The following is a 20,500-nucleotide window of genomic DNA, read 5'->3' as shown; positions in this document are numbered from 1 at the left end:
GCTGCTTTGTCCAAGTCACCAAGTTTCTCTAGTCTTTATTTCCCTTCTTTCATAAAATTAGGGAGTTGAGCTCATTCAAGTCATTTCACAAACCCTTTAGTCTGGGCTCAGATTTTCTATCCTTTGTCATCCCCTTTCTCCGTTTTTTTCTCCCAGCAACTTTAGACATGTAGTAGTGAAAGTCTTCAGAATCAGAATGGAGTTACTAATGTTAAGGAAACCCAGGGAAGCTGTGTACAGAGCCAGGGAAGGCTGTGAAGAGAGTGTTCTCACACGTATGCCTGATAATGAAAGAGATTACAAAGACCATATCCTTACACAAAGGCCATCACCACCTTACACAAAATAATACTTCTGCAAGGACATCTGCCCAGCAACTGCCTGTTCAGCCTCCAACTAGTGTCACCTTTGTTATTGATCTTTGTAGCTAAGGATATTTATTTCAAAACTGTCATATAAACCTTGTTTTTTCTTTAAAAACCTTTGTCTTCCTTTACCTCCCTGAATATGTATGGCATAGTTTACTGTGTCATGCATATTCCTATTGCAATGCTCTGTTCTGAAATAAACATCTTTTCTTTGTGATCCTCTCTCTGTTATGTAGGTTGAAAGTAAAAATTCAAAGTCGTTTAGTGATTTGACCTTTGATTTATATAAACATTCCCTTTTTATATGCTTTGTGAAACTGGAAGCTGTAATAATTAATGGCATACTTAGTTAAAAAAATTTATATGATATGCACATACTGCATTTGGTCCTAATAATGATCTCAACATTTCATTTACAATTAGCTTATTCCACAGTATTAAGAAAACATAGGTTTCTTCCTATTTTGTATAAATCAGCCTTTAAAATAAAACAAACCAGCTTATGCAAAATTATTTACAAAGATACCTGGCCTTGTCATTTGTCATTTGAAAATAATTATGGGACCTGCTTTTTAAATTTATTGAGGGGGATCTCTTTCTGCTGTAAAATTTTACTTCTTTCTGAAGTAAAATTGTATTTTAAAAAATGATATAATGAAAGGCCAGGCACAGTGGTTCATGCCTGTAATCCCAGCACTTTGGAGGCTGAGGCGGGTAGATCACCTGAGGTGTCAGGAGTTCGAGATCAGCCTGGTCAACGTGGCAAAACCCTGTCTCTACTAAAAATACAAAAATTAGCCGGGCGTGGTGGCACATGCCTGTAATCTCAGCTACTTGGGAGGCTGAGGCACAAGAATCACTTGACTTGGGAGGCAGAGGTTGCAGTGAGCCAAGATCGTGCCACTGTACTCCAGCCTGGGCGACAGAGTGAGACTCCAAAAAAAAAAGAAAGGCAAAATAAAAATGTATATTCAGTTATAATTACCACCTCCTTGGCAACATGGCAACATCAGAATGTAAATGAATGACCTCTGCTGGACTCTTTTTAGCACTGTAAGAGATACTGATTTATTAATGTAGAAAATTATTCAAGTACATATCTTTAAAATTGTATTACCAAGAGAAGAAAAATACGCTTTTGTATTCTGTTTGGTTACGATAAGCCTGGAGGAGATACATTTAAGAGAATGATTTTAATTTTAGTTCAGTTAAATTAAGTTCAAGAACCAGGAAAACATTTGTGCCTTTTGTAATTTCACTTGTATTAAATTCCGTTAGTGTACAAGGCTCAAACAGAAAGACCTGACAAACTTGAAAACTATTTAAGAACATTTCTTAACATCCATCTTCTTTTCCTAATAAGCATACATTTTTCTTTTTTAAATTTATTTTACTTTTAGCTTCTGCATCCAACCGTCCATAACATACTTACTACTTTTCTTAAAAAAGTTTTTTCCAGTGATTTTTTTTTCTAACTTAGAAGTTTTAGTACTAATTTCTTTTAGGAACACTTGAAATTTTTCTTAATTGTTTTTGGATGAATTGTATGTGCCACAATAAGTGTTCATTTATTAACTTAACATTAGCACTAACGTCATGCAAAGCCCTCTGCAGGGTGCTTTGGAAACAGAAGTTAAGATCACAGGGAAAAAAGTTTCCACTGCCCTTGGTTCTTTAGCCTATAATGTTTAACAAGGTCTTTGTGATGAGTATTCCCTTAAAAAAAAACAAAAAAAAAACAAAAAAAAACAACTTAAAAAAAATTTTTAGATGGGGACCAGGCACAGTGGCTCACACCTGTTATTCCAGCACCTTGGGAGGCCGAGGTGGATGGATCACCTGGTCAGGAGCTCAAGACCAGCCTGGCCAACATGGCGAAACCCCATCTCTACTAAAAATACAAAAATCAGCCAGGCATGTTGGCAAATGCCTGTAATTTCAGCTACTTGGGAGGCTGAGGCAGGAGAATCACTTGAACCCAAGAGGCAGAGGTTGCAGTGAGCCAAGATTGCTCCACTGCACTCCAGCCTGGGCGACAAGAGTGAAACTCTGTCTCAAAAAATAAAAATTTAGATGGAGTTTCGCTATGTTGCCCAGTCTGGTCTCGAACTCCTGGGCTCAAGCAATCCTCCCACCTCCACCTCCCAAACTGCTAGGATTATAGGCATTAGCCGCCCACCATGCCTGTCCCTACCTAGAAAATCACTTATAAACTCTACTCAGAAGCTAAATTCTCGGCTGGCATTAAGGAGATGTCTTGTTTGTAACTTTGCAAATGTGAACATACGTAATCTGATGGGTAACTGTCTTTTGACCTCATTTGACTGTTGTTTTAAGATACTTCATATATTTAATGGTTTGTTAAGTAGCACAGGGATTGTGTTTAGTTTATTTCTAGGAGGCCAGAGAATTTAAACCAAGGAGGAGAAATTAACAAATGGGTGAATTTCAGTTTAATACAAGGATTGTATGGTTTTCGAGGGTAGAATTCATGTCTTAATTGTGCTTATTCAGTCATTGTCTTAAGTTTCTACAAATTTTTCTAAAAATTGACCAAAGTCTAAAATTTAAGTCATGTAGAGTATTTAAGCAGTGGTGAGATGGCTACTTGGTGTGGATATGTTGTAGAATAGATTCATACTAAGGTTAAATAGTCAAGGGTGAGTCTTCCATTTGACCGTGAACGGTCCCTTCCTGGTCTGAGATTCTCTTATTTATTGGTAATGGGATATAAAGCCATTCTGCCTGTTGTCTTTCACTCTTCACAGTGACTGTAGTGTTGAGAAGAGCCCCTAGTCAACCCCAGAAATTAAGGGATACTTAATTTCGGAGAATACCTTATCTTTTAACTCAAATTATGAGAGAAAGCAGAACAATTTTTAAGAATCTCTTATCCATTTCAGTCATAGTGAGATGACTAGGAATGACACTTTACTTCTATATGCCAAATTCTGGCAGATTTCCTTTCAATTGTAGGCCTCCTGTTTCCCGCACTTTCTCCTTTTCCTGTGAAATCTCCGAGGAGAAGAAAGAATGATGGACAGTTTATCCTTTCACTGCCACAAGGCCTGTTTACTTGGCAGTAGGTCCTTAAGTTCCTTGCTTTTTTGCTGCTGTTTGGTGACTGGAAGAGGCACCAGAGACTCTCACTCTGGGGAGGTGGGTGGCATGTTTATAAGAAATGGATGAGAATGTCTCTGTAGCCCTTAGTTATTCTCTGTGCAGAAACAGAAAACTAAAATTGCTACTTCTGAAGATGGCTGTTGGTCATCAGGATTTTTAAGGATTTGAACTCTCATTGCGATAATGCATAAGAACATGGGAAACACCATTGAAGATTAGCTCAGAGGTGGTAAAGAGTATTGTGGGAAAATATCATTGCTGTCCAGGCCAGCTTTAATGTTTTAGCAGTAAACCTTTGCTTGTTAACCTTGTCCTTGATTTTCTTGATGTTTATAGAGCTTGTATTTGAATTATCCCTTCGTAGGTAAGACTAAGGGATTATTCCATAAAGTTAGTCCCTGATTTATTAAGTTGCACTTTGTTTCATTTGACCTAAACCTACTCTTTTTATGGGATGCCCTTAGTTTAGGTATTCTCTTTTTGGATAAATAAGCTGCTTTTTACTTGAATTGTTCATTCATTAATTTGACAAATATTTATTGAGTACTGGCTATGTGACAGAATGTCTGTTAGAGGCTGGAGTTTCAAAAACGAAACAGATGTAGGCTTCTTAGATGTTTGGAAGAGCTTTCCTATAAAACTCACTGAGTAATTGACACATTGTATTGTTTATAAATGGTTCTAAATAATAGGAAAAGTCTATGTATAAAAATAGGCTTGACAGCAAAACCAGACGGGAACAGAGAAAAAAATTACAGGTCAGTCTTACAAAATAATCCAAGGTGAAATGTTAGCAAAACCAAATCTAGGAATATATTTTTTTAAATGACCAAATAAACCAGGCACAGTGGCTCACGCCTGTAATTGTAGCACCTTGGGAGGCTGAGGTAGGAGGTTTGCTTGAGCCTAGGTGTTCAAGACCAGCCTGGGCAACAGAGCAAGACCCTGTTTCAAATTTATTCATTCACCCTCATTCATTTATTCATAAATAAATAAATAAATAAATAACCAACCCAACTAGACTTGATCTCAGGAATGCAAGAATGGTTTAGCAACAGAAAATGAATTTATGTAATCTGTCATATTCATAGATTAAATGACAAAATGATTGAAATTATAGAGATGGCAATTATATATTTAATGCAAAATCAAATCAAAATCCCATCAGATTTTTTCTGTAGAATTTAACAATCACATGAGTGAATAAAAGGGCAAGAATAAGGCAATTTTGAAGAATTATTATTTAAACAGTAAGCACAGACCGTGAAGAAAAGATGAAAAACTGGACTGTTATATGACAAACAACACCATAAACAAAGTTAAGATATGTTAGAGCCTAGGAGAAAGTATCTGCCTTGTATATAAGCATTAAAAGGTTGGTATCCAGAATTTCTAAAGCTGCCAGGTATGATGGCTCATGCCTATAATCCCAGCACTTTAAGAGGCCAGGGTTGGGGAGGATTGCTTAAGGCCATGAATTTGAGACCAGTCTGGGCAACACGATGAGATCCTGTCTCTACAAAAAAAACAAGCAACAGCAATATTCCCCCTACCCACCCCCGCCCCCCCCACACACAAATTAGCCGAGCATGATGACACAGGCATGTAGTCCCAGCTACTCAGGAGGCAGAGGTGGGAGGATCGATTGAGCCAGGGTGGTCGAGGTCTCAGTGAGCTGTGAGCACACCACCACACTCCAAGCCTGGGCGACAGAGCAAGACCCTGTCTCAAAAAAATAAATTAATTAAAAAAAAAATATATATATATATTTCTAAAACTCAGTTTGAAAAAAGAAAGAGTGGTATGACAGTTGAAGTTAGGAAAACTTACCACTCTGGATATTTCAAACAATTTAATATAGAAGATTGGTTACAAAGATACTAGAAAAGCTGGAAGAGCAAAAGGAGCAAGGGAGAGAACAGAGTAGCAAAAATAAAATAAATTGTGATGCTGCTTTTACCAGAGACAAGCTGCTGCCACCACTAGGCTGGAACCTACAGGCTGCATCTGTCCCTAATTAGGGTATTGGATACTGTTCACACTGCTCCTACAACAACTGCTAGCCTGTTCTAATCAGTAACTTCTCTCTTCCTCCTGTCTTCTCACCTTCCAGTTCCTCCTAACAGGAACCCAGCTGGCAAAGATGTCTGGGAAATGTCATTTGCATTCTCAGCCCCAGCAGTGCAGGAAAGGTAGGAGTGGGGCTGTGAAACAACAGAAAAATAAGGACCATAGGTGGCAAAGGAAATGCATATACACTTCACAGATGGCCCATAAACATATAATACAAAGAGGTGCACATTTTTACTGATAAGAAACTACAAATTTAAACATCAGTGAGACATTTCAGACTCTAAAAATTAAACTTGACGTTTTGGAGGACAAGAAATAGGAAATCTTTCTACCTGTGGAACAGAATTGATGGAAGTACTTGGGAGAGCAATATAGCACCATGTAGTAAAGTTACAGTTGCCTTTTCATTTTCAGATAGCTGTCTTATAGGACTCTTGTACATGAGCTTAAGTATATGTAGTGTATGTATGTAGGTGTAAAGCATAACTGTTAATATTTAAAAGTGGAAAATAATCTCGTCAGTCAGTAGAGAAATGAATAAACTGGTTTCTTTGAATAATCAAATAGTATGTAATAGCTAAAATTTTAAATTTAAATTTAAAATTTAAAAATTAATTTAAAAATTAATAATTTTTAAAAACCATTGAGTGAGAAAATCCAGTTTTCAAAGAATATGCACAGTATATCATGTATGCAAGTTGAAAAGCAGAACAATACTGTATTGTTTATGATGAATATATACCTTTGGAGTAAAAAATCTTAAAATATGTTTGGCAAGGAAACCATGCTGGAAAAAAAAAAGGCCTAGTGTGATGGCTCATGCCTATAATCCCAACACTTGGAGTCTGATGTGGAAGGATCGGTTGAGGCCAGGAGTTCAAGTCCAGCCTGGACAACATAGCGAGAACCCATCTCGATCTAATAATTTTTTAAAAAAGATACTAATTATCTTCAGTGAGAGAGGAGGGGAGGGGAGGAAAGTTGATTGAAAGAGGTTGGGAGGTCAACTGCACACACAAAAAAGTAGCCCATCTGAAGCAACTATTGCCAGATTGTTATAGTTTTAATCTGGGTGACAGACTGTGAATAGTATTTTTTTATACTTTATGTTGGAATTACTTCCTAATTTAAATAAATAGCAAACAAGAAAGAATTAAGAATCAGCCCCTCTGGGAAGCTTTTATTTACTTTACCAAGACTGGGTTAGGTATTCCTTTTTCTATGTGTTCAGAATGCCCTTTGCTTTTTTCTTTGTGAAAGCATACCCACACTTGCTTGTCTGGTCTCTTCTACTTGTCTGTGAATTCCTCAGCACCAGATATTCAGTATTCATCATAGCCATTGGCAGACAGGTGCTAAGTAAATGTTGTTTGATTTAAAACAACTACCACCACTGATACTGTAAAAGCTAAATATATAGAAGTATCTGAGGCTTATATAATGATACATTTTAAAAAACTGATCATCCATGCATTGTAGCATGTGTATTAGAAAGAGGTAGGCACCTGAATTCCATTCTAAGCTTTTTTGTTGGGCATCTTTCAGTGAGACATACGTGTTGTTCTCTGAGCATCAATGGCTTTACATTTTAAAACATTTAAAATTACTGATTCATACAAGAGTGTGCATACTTCATTTGTAAATTGTGAAGCCTAAAAATAAACCTCCCACGAATCCACCACTAATTGAGGAACTAGAATAATTCTCAGGTCTTTAAAGTTGCCCAATCCTATGATTGTCTCCCCCTATATAAATAAGCAGTATCTTTAATATGGTGTTTGATGTAATGGTATTATATTGTGTACAGTTTTCTGATAGCATTATAGTTCTCTTATATTTATTGTATGTAGCTGGAGTTAATTTGTTTGCACAGTATTATAGTTCATTATGTGAATATTGCACATGAACCTCAGAAGGAATGTCAGATTAATTTCCCAAACTTGTCATAGTAGTTTACACTTCCACCCAATTGTGCCCATTGCTCTTGCGTTTTACATCAGCCTAGTGTAATTTTGAAATATATAATGAAATGAAACTTTTCTAAAATAAAATATTTCCAGAAGTAATCATTGAAACTATTGGCGTATATTTATTTTACAGCATGATATATAAAGAAAGCCATAGTTAAAAGCAGAATGCTACTCCACAAAAAAAAAAAAGTCTGACAATTTTGGTAATTAAATGTGACAGTGGACTTGTGTGACCAGGCTTTTCTTTTGAGTTGTTGACATGAAATAAAATTTATTTTGCATTCATAGATTTTAAAATAATGTTTGCAAAATGAATTCAGAATACTATATTTGTCTAATGATAACGTATTTTCAAGAGAAACTTTCATAGTAAGTCCTTATAAAATAGGTCATTTTGAGTTGTTTTGCATATTTCCATCATATTCCATTCCAGAAACTTCTGTATTACTTGCCTTGAGCCTTTGTACTAGCCCTTCTCATACTCTTTGTCTGTACTCGATGCAAACCATTGTAGCAGAATGTGTTTCTGTGCTTTCATGGTCTAAATATGTGGCTCTGACAGTAATTTGAATTGGTGGTTAAACTATTCTTTTTCCTACCTCCTGTAATACAGGTTTTTTTTTTAACATTTAATGGCTGGAATCATGGAAGAGTGCCAGTAATCTTTGAATCAGATTCAAAGATACCATGACAATCTGATCTAATACTACTTTATTGTGTTTCACTTCCATGTAAGGAACAGTATTGGTCTCCTAATTTATTATATCCATTGCACATGGCCCAACAGAAATAGGTGAAATAAGATTTTTCATTCTATAATATGAAGTCTAAGTGTATCCATCCACTAGATGTCAGCATTAGGCAAGATGGAGTGGAATGGATGTAGAATAATAGCCAGAAGCTCAGTAAGAGATTTAGTCTAACAAGTAAACTGACTTGTATAAAGTCACACATTTTATGATAGAGTCAGGACCAGAAATCAAGTCTCCCAATTTTTATTCCATTGTTATATCACATTTCTTTAAGTCAAGTGACTTAACTGCATGTAATTTAGTAGCTAAAATTAAAATATATGGATCTTAACATTTGCTAGGGCTTCATGGGGAGATTTTAGTACTAGTGTGTTGATATTAACGCTGGCATCCAGGAATACCTGAATCCTGTTGTACTAATCTCTCTGTCTCTTCTTTTACATTTCACAAAAGATGGAGAATCAAAGCATCACTTTATTAATAGCTAAACTAGTACTTGATAGCACTGAGTTAGATAGTGTTAGTAAGGTTAAGGATTAAGCTGTTCTCTAGAACTTCCCTGATATCAGTCAAATTCCAACCAGGAAAGCAGAAATCATTTTAAAACGAGGGATTTTAATATATGTATTTAGTTCACAAGTGTTGGAAACCTGAGCCAAAAGAGATTGCTGAGGTAACTTAGATATTAATAGAAACCACAAGAAGCAGCAGTTACTTTTAGGGCTGAGGGAACAAAAGAGAAAGATGGATTTGGGAGAATTTGGGAGCCTGAAGGAAGAACCCCATAGGCCTGGAGTCTCAGACCTTTGAAGGGGGCCAGATAATGCACTGCTGCTGGGAGTTCCACAAGAAGCTAGAGCTTGGAGCCCTAGCTGTCTTACTGCTGGAAGAAATTATGACAGGACTTGAAAGGTCCCTTTGTTTTTCTTCTTCCCACCTTTTCATTTCCTTTTGGTGACATTGCTTGCTTTCTCTTCTCTTCTCTTCTTTTATTTTTTCTTTTTTTAATTTTATTTTTTTTGGTACGGTCTCACTCTGTTGAAGAGTGTAGAGTGCAGTGGTGCGGTCTTGACTCACTGCAACCTCCGCCTCCCACGTTCAAAAGATTCTCATGCCACAGCCTCCTGAGTAGTTGGGACTACAGGTACGTGCCACCACGCCTGGCTAATTTTTGTATTTTTAGTAGAGACGGAGTTTTGCCATGTTGGCCAGGCTGGTCTCAAACTCCTGACCTCAAGTAATCTCCCCACTTTGGCCTCCCAAAGTGCTGGGATTACAGGTGTGAGCCACCGCGCCTGGCCTGCTGTCAAGTGATGGTACAGTTTCTTAGAAGCAGTTCAATAAGCAGACTTTGGGCAATGTTTGATGAGGGTGGTGCCTTGAATATTTTCAGAAGGGTTACTGAGATTATTGATATGATTTGTGTCTAAAAAACAGTGTACATACCTTAATTTAAAAATACTTTATTGATAAAAAATGCTGACAGTTATCTGAGCCTTCATTCAGCAGTTCTTAACCTTTTTGCTAGTGGAGGGTCTTGCCTGGATGTTAATGGCTTCAGACTGATCAAGGTAGTAGCTGCTGAAGGTTAGGTGGCTGTGCAATTTTCTTAAAATAAGACAAAAACGAAGTTTGCCACATCAGTTGACATTTCCATGAAAGATTTCTCTGTAGCATATGATACTGTTGGGTAACATTTCACCCACAGTACAACTTTCAAAATTGGAGGCAGTACTTTAAGACCTTGCCAGTGCTTATCAGCTATGTTCATGTGATACTCATTTTAACAGTCTAAATAACATCTTCACCAGAGTAGATTTCATCTCAAGAAACCATTTTCGGCTAGGAGTAATGGCTCGCACCTGTAATCCTAGCACTTTGGGAGGCCAAGGTGGATGGATTGCCTGAGCTCAGGAGTTTGAGACCAGCCTGGGCATTATGGTGAAACCCTATCTCTACTAAAATACAAAAAATCAGCTGACTGTGATGGCTTGCACCTGTAGTCTCAGCTACTCAGTAGGTTGAGGCATGAGAATTGCTTGAACCCGAGAGCTGAGGTTGCAGTGAGCCAAGATGACAAAGTGAAACTCTTGTCTCAAAAAAAAAAAAAAAAAAAGGAAAGGAAAGAAACCATTTTCTTTGCTTATCCATAAGAAGCAACTCCTCATCCACTCAAGTTTTTATCGTAAGATTGCAGCTATTCAGTCACATCTTAAAGGCCCTTCTAAGATGAACTTCTACTCTAGTTCTGTTGGTATTTCCACCACATCTGCCATTTCTCCAGTGAAGTCTTGAACCCCCCTCACAGTCATCTGTGAGAGTTAGAATCAACTTCTTTCAAACTCCTATTGATGTTTGACCCCTTCCCATGAATCACAAAAGTTCTTAATGGTATCTAGAATGGTGAATCCTTTCCAGAAGGCTTTCAATTTACTTTCTCAGATCCATCAGAAGAATCCATATCTATGACAGGTTTAGCTTTAAGAAATGTATTTCTTAAATAATAAGACTTAAGAGCCAGAATTACTTTGTGATCCATGAGCTGCAGAGTGGATATTGTGTTAGCAGCATGAAAACAACATTAATCTCCTTACACATTTCCATTAGAGTTCTTGGGTGACTAGGTGTATTGTCAGTGAGCAGTAATTTATTGAAACGAGTATTTTTTTTCTGAGGAATAGGTCTCAGTAGTGGGCTTAGAATATTGGGTACACCATGCTGTAAACAGATGTGCTGTCATCTAGGCTTTGTTGTACCATTTAGAGAGCACAGGCAGAGTGGATGTAGTATAATTCTTAAGGGTCCTAGGATTTTATTTTTATTTTTATTTTGAGACAGAGTCTCGCTCTGTTGCCCATGGAGTGCAGTGGTGTGATCTTGGCTCACTGCAACCTCTGCCTCCTAGTTCAAGCAGTTCTCCTGCCTCAGCCTCCTGAGTAGCTGGGATAACAGGCGCCTGCCACCCTGCCCAGCTAATTTTTGTATTTTTAGTAGAGATGGGGTTTCACCATGTTGGCTAGGCTGGTCTCAAACTCCTGACCTCAGGTGATCCACCCACCTTGGCCTCCCAAAGTGCTAGGATTACAGGCATGAGCCACTGTGCTCGGCCTGTCTGTTTTTAATCATGTATTTTTTCAGCAAATACTTATGAATACCAGCCACATCCCAGGCATTGTTCTAAGTGCTCAGGATAGAGTAGTGTACAAAACAAAATCCCTGCCTACTCAGAGGAAGACAGAGTAAATAGGTAAGAGTAATAGGAATGTGTGTTAGATGGTACGAACCATCAATTTGGGAAGGGGATAGAGAAGAGGATGGAAGGGGCATTTATAGATGGGTAGGTAGCTGAAGGATTCTCTCTGAAGAGGTGAGGCCTTACTGAGCAGCAGAAACTGCAAGCAGGCTTTTGTGGTTAGATGTGCATGTGTGCAGTGGAGAGTGAAGGGAGATGAGGCCAGAGTGTGTTGGGGCAGATTATGTAAGATTTTGTGGGACCTCTGTTTTAGTCTGTTCTCGCATTGCTATGAAGAACTACCTGAGACTGGGTAATTTCTAAAGAAAAGAGATTTGATTGGCTCATGGTTCTGCAAGCTGTACAGGAAGCATGGCTGGGAAGGTCTCAGGAAACCTTGAATGGCAGAAGACGAAGAGGAAGGTGGCACGTCTTACATGGCCAGAGCAGGAGGAAGAGAGATGGGGAGGTGCCCCACCCTTTAAAAGAACCAGATCTCATGAGAACTCACTATCACAACAGCGGCAAGGGAGAAGTCCACTCCCATGATCCAGTCTCCTCCCAGCAGGCTCCTTCTCCAACACTAGGGATTACAACGCGACATGAGATTTGGGCAGGGACACAAATTCAAACCATATCATTCTGTTCCTGGCCCCTCCCAAATCTCATGACCTTCTCACATTGCAAAATATAGTCAACCCTTCTCAGCAGTCCCCCAAGTCTTAACTCACTTCAGCATTAACTCAGAAGTCCACAGTCCAAAGTCTCACCTGAGGTGAGACAAGTCCCTTCCACCTATGAGTCTTTAACATCAAAATGAAGTTAGTTACTTCCAAGATACAATGAGGGTACGGGCATTGTTTAAATACTCCCCTTCCAAAAGGGCAGAATAGGCCAAAACAAAGGGGCTTTAAGCCTTATACACATCTGAAACCTAGCAGGGCAGTTGTTCAGTCTTAAAGCTCCAAAATAATCTCCTTTGACTCCATGTCTCACATCCAGGCCACACTGATGTAAGGGGTGGGCTCCTAAGGCCTTGTGCAGCTCTGCCTCTCTTGCTCTGCAGGGCTTACCTCCCATGGCTGATCTCAAGGGCTGGCATTGAGTGTCTGTGGCTTTTCCAGGTGCATGGTGCAAGCTGTTGGTGGATCTACCATTCCGGGGTCTGGAGCATGGTGGCCCCCTTCTCGCAGCTACGCTAGGCAGTGCCTCAGTGAGGACTCCAACCCTACATTTCCCCAGTGCACTGCCCTAGTAGAGGTTCTCCATGAGGGCTCTGCCCCTGCAGTGTACCTTCTGCCTGAACATCCAGGCATGTCCATACATCCTCTGAAATCTAGGCAGAGACTCCCAAGCCTCAACATTCTTGCTGTCTGCACACCTGCAGGCCTAACACCCATGGAAGCTGCCAAGGCTTATGGCTTGCCTGAACAGCAGCTTGAGACATAATCTAGGACCCTTTTAGCTGTGGCTGGAGCTGGAGTGGCTGGGATGCAGGGAGCAGTGTCCCCAGGGCAGCCAGGCCCTGGGCCTGGCCTATGAAACCATTCTACCCCCCTAGACCTCTGAGTCTGTGGTGGGAGGAGCTGCCACAAAGGTCTCTGAGATGCCTTCGAGGCATTTTCCCCATTGTCTTTGATTTGTCATTGAATTTGGGCAGAGACACAAATTCAAATCGTATCAACCTGGTAAAGAATTTGGATTTTATTATGGGTGTGTTAGTGAGTCATTGCATGGCTTTGAGCAGAGAAAGGATGATTTATATGTTTAAAAGAGTATTTTGCCTCTTATATGTGGAAGAGATTGTAGGAGGAGGCTGGATTGGAAACAGGGAGACCAGCAACCTTAGCAAGAAGTGAGGGTAGCAAGAAGTAGGGAGGTGTGGCAGTGGGGGAGGTGAGACGTGCTGTCCTTTAAGCTAATGATAAAAGTGTGTTGAGGAGGATGAGGGGAGTGTCAGGGCAGATGCTCCTGACAGGCAAGGTAAGGTGTAAGGGCTGAGTATTGACACTGGAGTTAGCAACGTGGAAGTTACCTGATGGCCTTCCCAGTGCAGTTTTGGTGGTGTGGGATGGGGATAAAAGCCACATTGCAGTGGGTTTAATAGAGAATGAAAGGAGAGAAATAAAAGATGCTGAGTGTTAGATTATTCCTTTTAAGGAATTTTGCTGCAAAGAGAAGCAAGGGAATAGATAGGGTGGGAGCTGGTGAGGGAAATAGAATCAAGGTACATTTCTGTTTATGTTTTAAGATGGAAGAAATAAATGTATGTATGCCAAACAGAAGGGTACTGAAAAAGAAAAACTGAAGTAGGAAGGAAACTCAAGATAATGTATTGTTCAGAATGTAAAATTTTGAAGAAAGTGTTTTCAGGAAGGCGTGGGTGATAACTGGGTCAAGAGCTGCTAGTTCAGTAAGTTGAAGTGTGAGAATTGTCCTTTAGATTTAGCCAAATGCAAGTTTTGGTGACTTTGACAGGGACAGCTTCATTGTAGTGGGCATAACAGCGAAACTGGAATGAGTTGAAAGAATAGGAGTTTGAAAGGTGGAGAGAAACATCTGCAGACAGTTCATTTGACAAGCCTTGCTATAAAGAGGACAGGAAAGATGATGTTGTAGTAGAGGGCACATGAAGTCCTTGAGGAGACAAAAGCAGGTGGGAGAAGTAGTGCCCCAGAGGAAAGGTTGTCCTTCAGGAAACAGGTACAGAGGGTGGGTGTATGGTTACTGAAGAGAGGGTGGTAGAAAAGATAGATGCTTCTGTGTTTTGTGTGTGAAAGATACAGTGAGGTCATTTCCTGCAAGTGAGAATGGAGGATGGGTTGTTGGGTTTTTGTGGTTTTCTTCTTCTTCTTCTTCTTCTTCTTTTGAAGAGATCATGAGAAAGGTAAGAATTTTTTTTAATGTGTGGAATAATCACCTGGGAAAGTGGGAGAGGAGATTGAGTGAGGTATCAAAACTGAGGGTGCACTTCAGGTTGGTGGTCATATGTTAAAAGCAGCAGCTTTCAACAACAGGCAGTTTTGCCTCCCAGGGGGCATTTGATAATGTCTGGAGGCGTTATTGGTTGTCACAGCTGCGAGCAGGGGTGATAAGAGGTATCTGGTGGGCAGAGGCCCAGAATACTGCTAAACAACCTACAAGGCACTAGACAGTCCCCCACAGCAAAGAATTGTACAGTTCAAATGTTAGTATTGCTGAGTTTAAGAAACCCTGATTTAAAATGAAGCTGCTTAGTGTGTTTGTTACTTTTCTTTCTTCCCCCTCCTTCTCACTGGCCACTCACAAATCTTTAATACGTTTATAAGCTGGATGTGAGGAAAACTGATACTAAACAATTAAGAGAAATTCAGATTGTGATAAATATGCTTAAGAAATAAGTTGGGTGAAGAGGTAGGTAGAAGATTATCACTAGAAGTTGCAACCGGTGCAACTCCTTTGAGGAGGTTGGCAGAGAAAAGCCTCTTCAAAGAGATGCCTTTTGAGATGAGCCCTGAAGGATGGAAAGAAGCCAGTCGTGGGAAAATCTTTGGGACTAGCATTCTAGGAAGAGGAGACAAAATTAAAAAGTACCTTGAGGAGGAAAAAGTAAGTGAAGTAACAGCATCTCTTAGGAAGTTTCTAGAAAGATAGAGGAAATATTATAGTAATTGTAGGGTATAGTTGTTTCTATTGGCTATTATTCTGTAAGGAAACTTCTTTTCAAATGTTTTATGGGAAAATGGTCTAATGTATTTAAGTGCCTTTTGTTAGCTTAAAAATACATTCCACAGACTACCGGCCAGGAAGGGCGTGTTGCTTTCCAGATAAGTTGTCAACGTGGAAACAAATGTCTAATGTAAGGGCTCATGGTAAAAAAACTCCACCAGAAGTAGGACAACTCCTGAGGTAAACCATGTCTGGTTTCTGTGTATTAAATTTGTGTTAAATTTATTTTTAACTTATTTAGTAAATACAATATTTAGTTTAAATCGAAGGATTACAATAAAAATAATTTGGAAGAAGATTCTTTAGCTTTTCCCTTCTAAATTCAGATAGTAAGACTTAGTTTATTATTCTAAATGATAATATTTGTTACCTCTAAAATATATCAATAGTGTTTTGGGTCTGCTTTATATAGTCTGCTTTAAAATCTTAAATCTGGCCGGGCCTGGTGGCTCACGCCTGTAATCCCAGCACTTTGGGAGGCCGAGGCGGGTAGATCACCTGAGGTTGGGAGTTTGAGACCAGCCAGACCAAGATGGAGAAACCCTGTCTCTACTAAAAATACAAAATTAGCCGGGCGTGGCAGTGCATGCCTGTAATCCCAGTTACTCGGGAGGCTGAGGCAGGAGAATCACTTGAACCTGGGAGGCGAAGGTTGCAGTGAGCCGAGATCTTACCATTGCACTCCAGCCTGGGCAACAAGAGTGAAACCCTGTCTCAAAAAAAATCTTAAATCCTTTGGTATCTTTCATATCAAATGTATTTATTCATCCGAAACTTAGAAATCTTACTAGTCTCCTTTAGATGGCAGAAATCCAACTCAACAGCTAAAAGGGGTATTGGTTTAAAAAAACTAGGGTATCTTAAAACCAGAGGAAAATCAAGCAACTGGACTGAGAGAAGTGACAGCTGGAACTCGGGAATGAATGGAAGGAAATTAATGACTCCAGGACACTCTTTGAGACCTTGCACTGTAATATTGGTTCATTCTCTTGTGACAGACTGCCATCCTCTAGGGCAGGAAGTATGACTGCCACATCCGCCCACGCCTCACATTCCATAAGTTCTGCTGCTGGGAACAGAGCCCCTAGTTAGGTTGCACTGACAGCTGCAACAGTGATAGTAAATAAACTGCCAGGTATGGAACTAAATGTGGTGCTTATATTAACCCATTTAATGATTTTAGGAACCCTCTGAGGTGAATATTATTAATATGCACCTTTTACACATGAGAAAACTGAGGAATGGAGAAGTTAAAAAACACTTGACTGAAGTCACAAAGTTTGGAAGTGGCAGAGCTGGGTTTCATACCCAGGCAGTCTGGTCCCACCTAAGCTGATGATTAACCACTGTCATATTAGTTGAAAACAGTCACAGTGAGAGGACAGCAGGGTTTTGTTTGTTTGTTGGTTTGGTTTTTGGCCAGGTTAAAATATAGCAAGATAGGGTTATGGTTTTAATTTTTTGTTTATTCTTATAAAGGATAGGAGAACCGATAATGTTATAATGGGACTGTTTTTAGAGCTTTGAAAACTTCTATGAGTTTTTGTTCAAAGAGACATTGTGATATGGGCTGCCTATGTAGCATCTGTTCTGTGTGCTATGTGGTAGAGCGAATTTTTGTGCTGGACAACAGTTGTTGTAGTGATTCTCAGTCGGGTGATTTTGCCCCCAGGAGACATTTGGCGGTATCTAGAGACATTTTTGATTGTCACAGCTTGTATGGCGGGTAGCTGCTGGTATCTAGTGGATTGAAGCCCAAGATGTTGGTGTATTTCCTACAATGTGAGACAGACTCCAATAACAAAAGAACTCCTCAGCCCAAAGTGTTAATAGTGCTGAGACTGAGAAACACTGTGTTAGATAAACTGAGCCAATTCCTTTTTTTTTTTTTTTTTGAGAGGGAGTCTAGCTCTGTTGCCTAGGCTAGAGTGTGCAGTGGCGTGATCTTGGCTCCCAGCAACTGCCGCCTCCTTTAGTAGAGATGGGGTTTCACTGTGTTGGCCAGGCTGGTCTCGAACTCCTGACCTCGTGATCTGCCCACCTTGGCATCCCAAAGTGCTGGGATTACAAGCGTGAGCCACCGCACCCAGCCAACTGAGCCATTTTCAAACTAAGTGTTTGTGTATGGGATAAATAGGCAAGAAATTCTCAATCCTTAGGAGAGCAAATAGGTCAGGACCAAGTCTGATGTAGTGGTCATACTCCCAAGTATGAGGAGGGGAGGATCACATTAGCCTCGGGTGCCTGGAAAGAAGAACCATATACAGAGGAAGAAGTTTACAGAATGAGCTGTAGGAAAATGGAGCAGACATACATGGCTAGTTCCAAAATTTTCCCCAAGGTTGGACTGTGTGCGTACAGGTAAAAAGGTAAGGAAACCTAATCTCCCTCTTCTCCATGCATACCTGATGATGGTTTCCTGTTAATAGAACTAATTTTAGGACAACATTTCAGCAATATTCTTGACAAATATGGGCTTCGTTCTGATTTATAACATTGGAATGTGTTGGTAAGGACTCAGGTTTATGTTAAAAGAAATAGAGCCATTATTCGTTTTAAAAGGTTATTTTGTGATATTTAGGTTTTAATTACAGCAACAGCCAATATTTATTAAATGTTTTCTGTGTGCCAGACACTAAGCTGAGTCAGTGCTTAATCTCATTTAACCCTCATAATAGGAATTTAAGATATTTACTATAATTACCTGTGTTTTACTAATCAAGAAATGAGTCCCCAGAAGGGTTAACTGCCATCCTTAAGGTCAAACAGCTAGTAAGCTAGAGTCGAATTTCTGGTTTGATTCCATAGATTAAACTCCTAAAACCAAATGGCAGTTTTCCTACTAAAAATAATTATAGTCCTTTCTCATGATATATTTTTCATCTGTAGTTGCAATTTTGATACCACTAGGTAATTTTTTGTGTATTTGGTCTCAGTTCTTGTTAGTGAGAAAATTTATATATGTTTGGATACAGTCATTCCATATATGTTGGAAAGCTTTTAAAAATTAAAGCTGTGAAATAATGCTACTTCCAAATGGTTTCTTCCAACATCTATTGAATAACTTTAGTAACCAATTCGAGATAATTATTTGGGTGTAATGATTTAGGAAAAATGTTTATCTTTTCCTTTAATATAAAAGCTTGGTATTATTAAATGTTTTACAATGTATAAGGTAATTAAGACGAAATATTAAATATTTCCCTCTTAGCTTAATGTCACCTAATCCACTTGTGTAAAGTATTGTACAAAATCAGACCATTGAAATTCTGTGTAATAGAAATATTAATATAAAAAGAAGATAGATCTCCACCTCCCCCATTGGGGGAATATTGTTTCGAAAGGGAAGAACCATTCAGTACTTACCATATATGAATAAATTAGATTGCTTTTAACATTTTATAAGAAATTTGTGTTTCCATACATCAGACTTTGACCTCTAAAGCAAATAGCTGTTTGTATTTCCTCGTGGGAAGCTTACAGTTAGAAACATGCTGATGTTGGAGAGTAGGTAGAAGAGGGGGATGCCACAGGTGACAGGAAGTGCTAACTTTTTTCAAGCTTCTTATAATGAGAGTGAGTGGCAAGTTGTCTTTTTTTCTTAATAAAAATATTGTTTTATGTTTTGCCTTATTTACATTTGCCAGCAACGGGATCTTTGGAGAAAAACACATAGCAATTGGAGGAAAAGTACAGCAGTTGGAGGGAGGAGGATGTGGGTAGCCGTGATACCATAGTTTGCCTCCCCTTTTTTTACTCTACCTTCCAGGTTTGAACCTGGTTTCCTGGATGTTTCTGACCCCACTTCCCACTTTCGTCCTCACTGCATTATGGAAATCTTGGGCAACATTTATGCCAATGCAGTATTTTCACTTTTTTTCCTCTGCAAACCTACTAAGTTGTGATAATTGTTGGCTCCCTATTGTACCTGTTTGCTGTGTTAACTTTTAAGTTCCATACATGGTATAGTTGTGTATAGTTGATTATTCAGTCTAAGAGTTAAATAATAAGTTTGATTAATCTTAGGAGATAGAAGATATCAAAAACATTTTATGTGTGGTAAAGTTTTTTTAGATGGGTCATTAATTGATAACTTTCTTTAGGCTTTAATGGTTAAATGTGGTTTGAATACTTTCTTCTTTGTATTCCCAATAGGATTTGACTCTGCAAGAAGGAAAATATCCCTATTATTTAAAAAAAATGGTTTCTATATTTACTTATTTGAGACATCTAGTTTTGCTGTTAATTTAAATTGAGAAATATATGCCTCAAAAATTTTAAAGGAGTAACACTAACATAGATAGTAATAAAATGTAAATATTGCAAGTTATATGTCAAAATCTAATCTTTTTTCCCATCTTGCTTTATGTAACTTTTTTGATATGTGGAAAAGAGGGACAGGAGCTATAAACTCAGAGCCAAATGTGCTTTTGTTGTTCCAAATTCTCAATGCCAAAAGCATATAAACCTGCACCTGTTGATAATTATGAGCAAGCCAGCCTTTGCCAAATCCCAGGCCTCTGCTTAAAATTTTTTACTGGAACTAAACGATGTTGCCATTTTTATTTTTAGGTTTGCTGGCATGGGTAATCTCATTAAGGTGCTAACCAGGGACATAGACCACAATGCAGCACATTTTTTCTTGGACTTTGAAAGTAAGTCTCTTTAGCCCTTCACAGCTGGTGCATAATGGTAAAGGTGAAAGATGAATTATACTCACCACAGTGAAGGCCAGCCAGAATATTTGTTAATTAAACATGGGAATCAAACAAAGGTTGCATGATTTTTTCTTAATCGTAGGCAAACATCACCATCATATGTATAATTTAGTTTTTCATTTGCTAAAATCATGTTGAGTCTGTAGCCAGTGCTGTCCTTTCATTAGTCCATGAAGCAAGTAGCCTTATGATGAACATTCTAATAGTATGCTTTAGTGACTATATCAAACAATATTCGCTTGTAATCCTATAATAATTTTATTTTAAAAATCAGAATTGTGCTGCATATCTTGAATCAGTAGTCTCCGTACCTCCACAAATTATTGACAATCCAAATTTGGTTAGAAATATATGCTTTATTTAACTGCATGCGGGAAGAAAGTTTTATACTGTTTTAAGATGAGATGCAAAGGTGAGACATGGCCAAATGTATTAATATTTGGCTTTGAAATAAATTGTTGTTTCAGTGCTATACTAACAATACTACATGTAAATAATTCTTGATCAGAAATTTCTTTTTCAGAATATTAGCACTATTGGAATACTTAAAGAATTT

At 38.7% G+C, this 20,500-nt stretch overlaps 1 protein-coding gene across 18 annotated transcripts in view; it reads left to right on the top strand.

Annotated features, from left to right (window-relative positions):
• CYRIB (CYFIP related Rac1 interactor B) overlaps positions 1-20,500 on the top strand; it is a 177,032-nt gene that overhangs the window by 118,156 nt on the left and 38,376 nt on the right. For 3 of the 18 annotated variants that reach the window (XM_054560835.2, XM_063726266.1, XM_063726273.1), the window contains one exon: positions 19,799-19,881. In XM_054560835.2, the coding sequence (XP_054416810.1) occupies positions 19,809-19,881 (73 nt within the window). In that variant the 5' untranslated portion in view covers positions 19,799-19,808. 18 annotated transcript variants of the gene reach the window in all.

This window comes from Pongo abelii, chromosome 7 (genome assembly GCF_028885655.2).
Source record: "Pongo abelii isolate AG06213 chromosome 7, NHGRI_mPonAbe1-v2.0_pri, whole genome shotgun sequence".
NCBI lineage: Eukaryota > Metazoa > Chordata > Mammalia > Primates > Hominidae > Pongo > Pongo abelii.
This window is presented reverse-complemented; position numbering and strand designations above follow the sequence as displayed.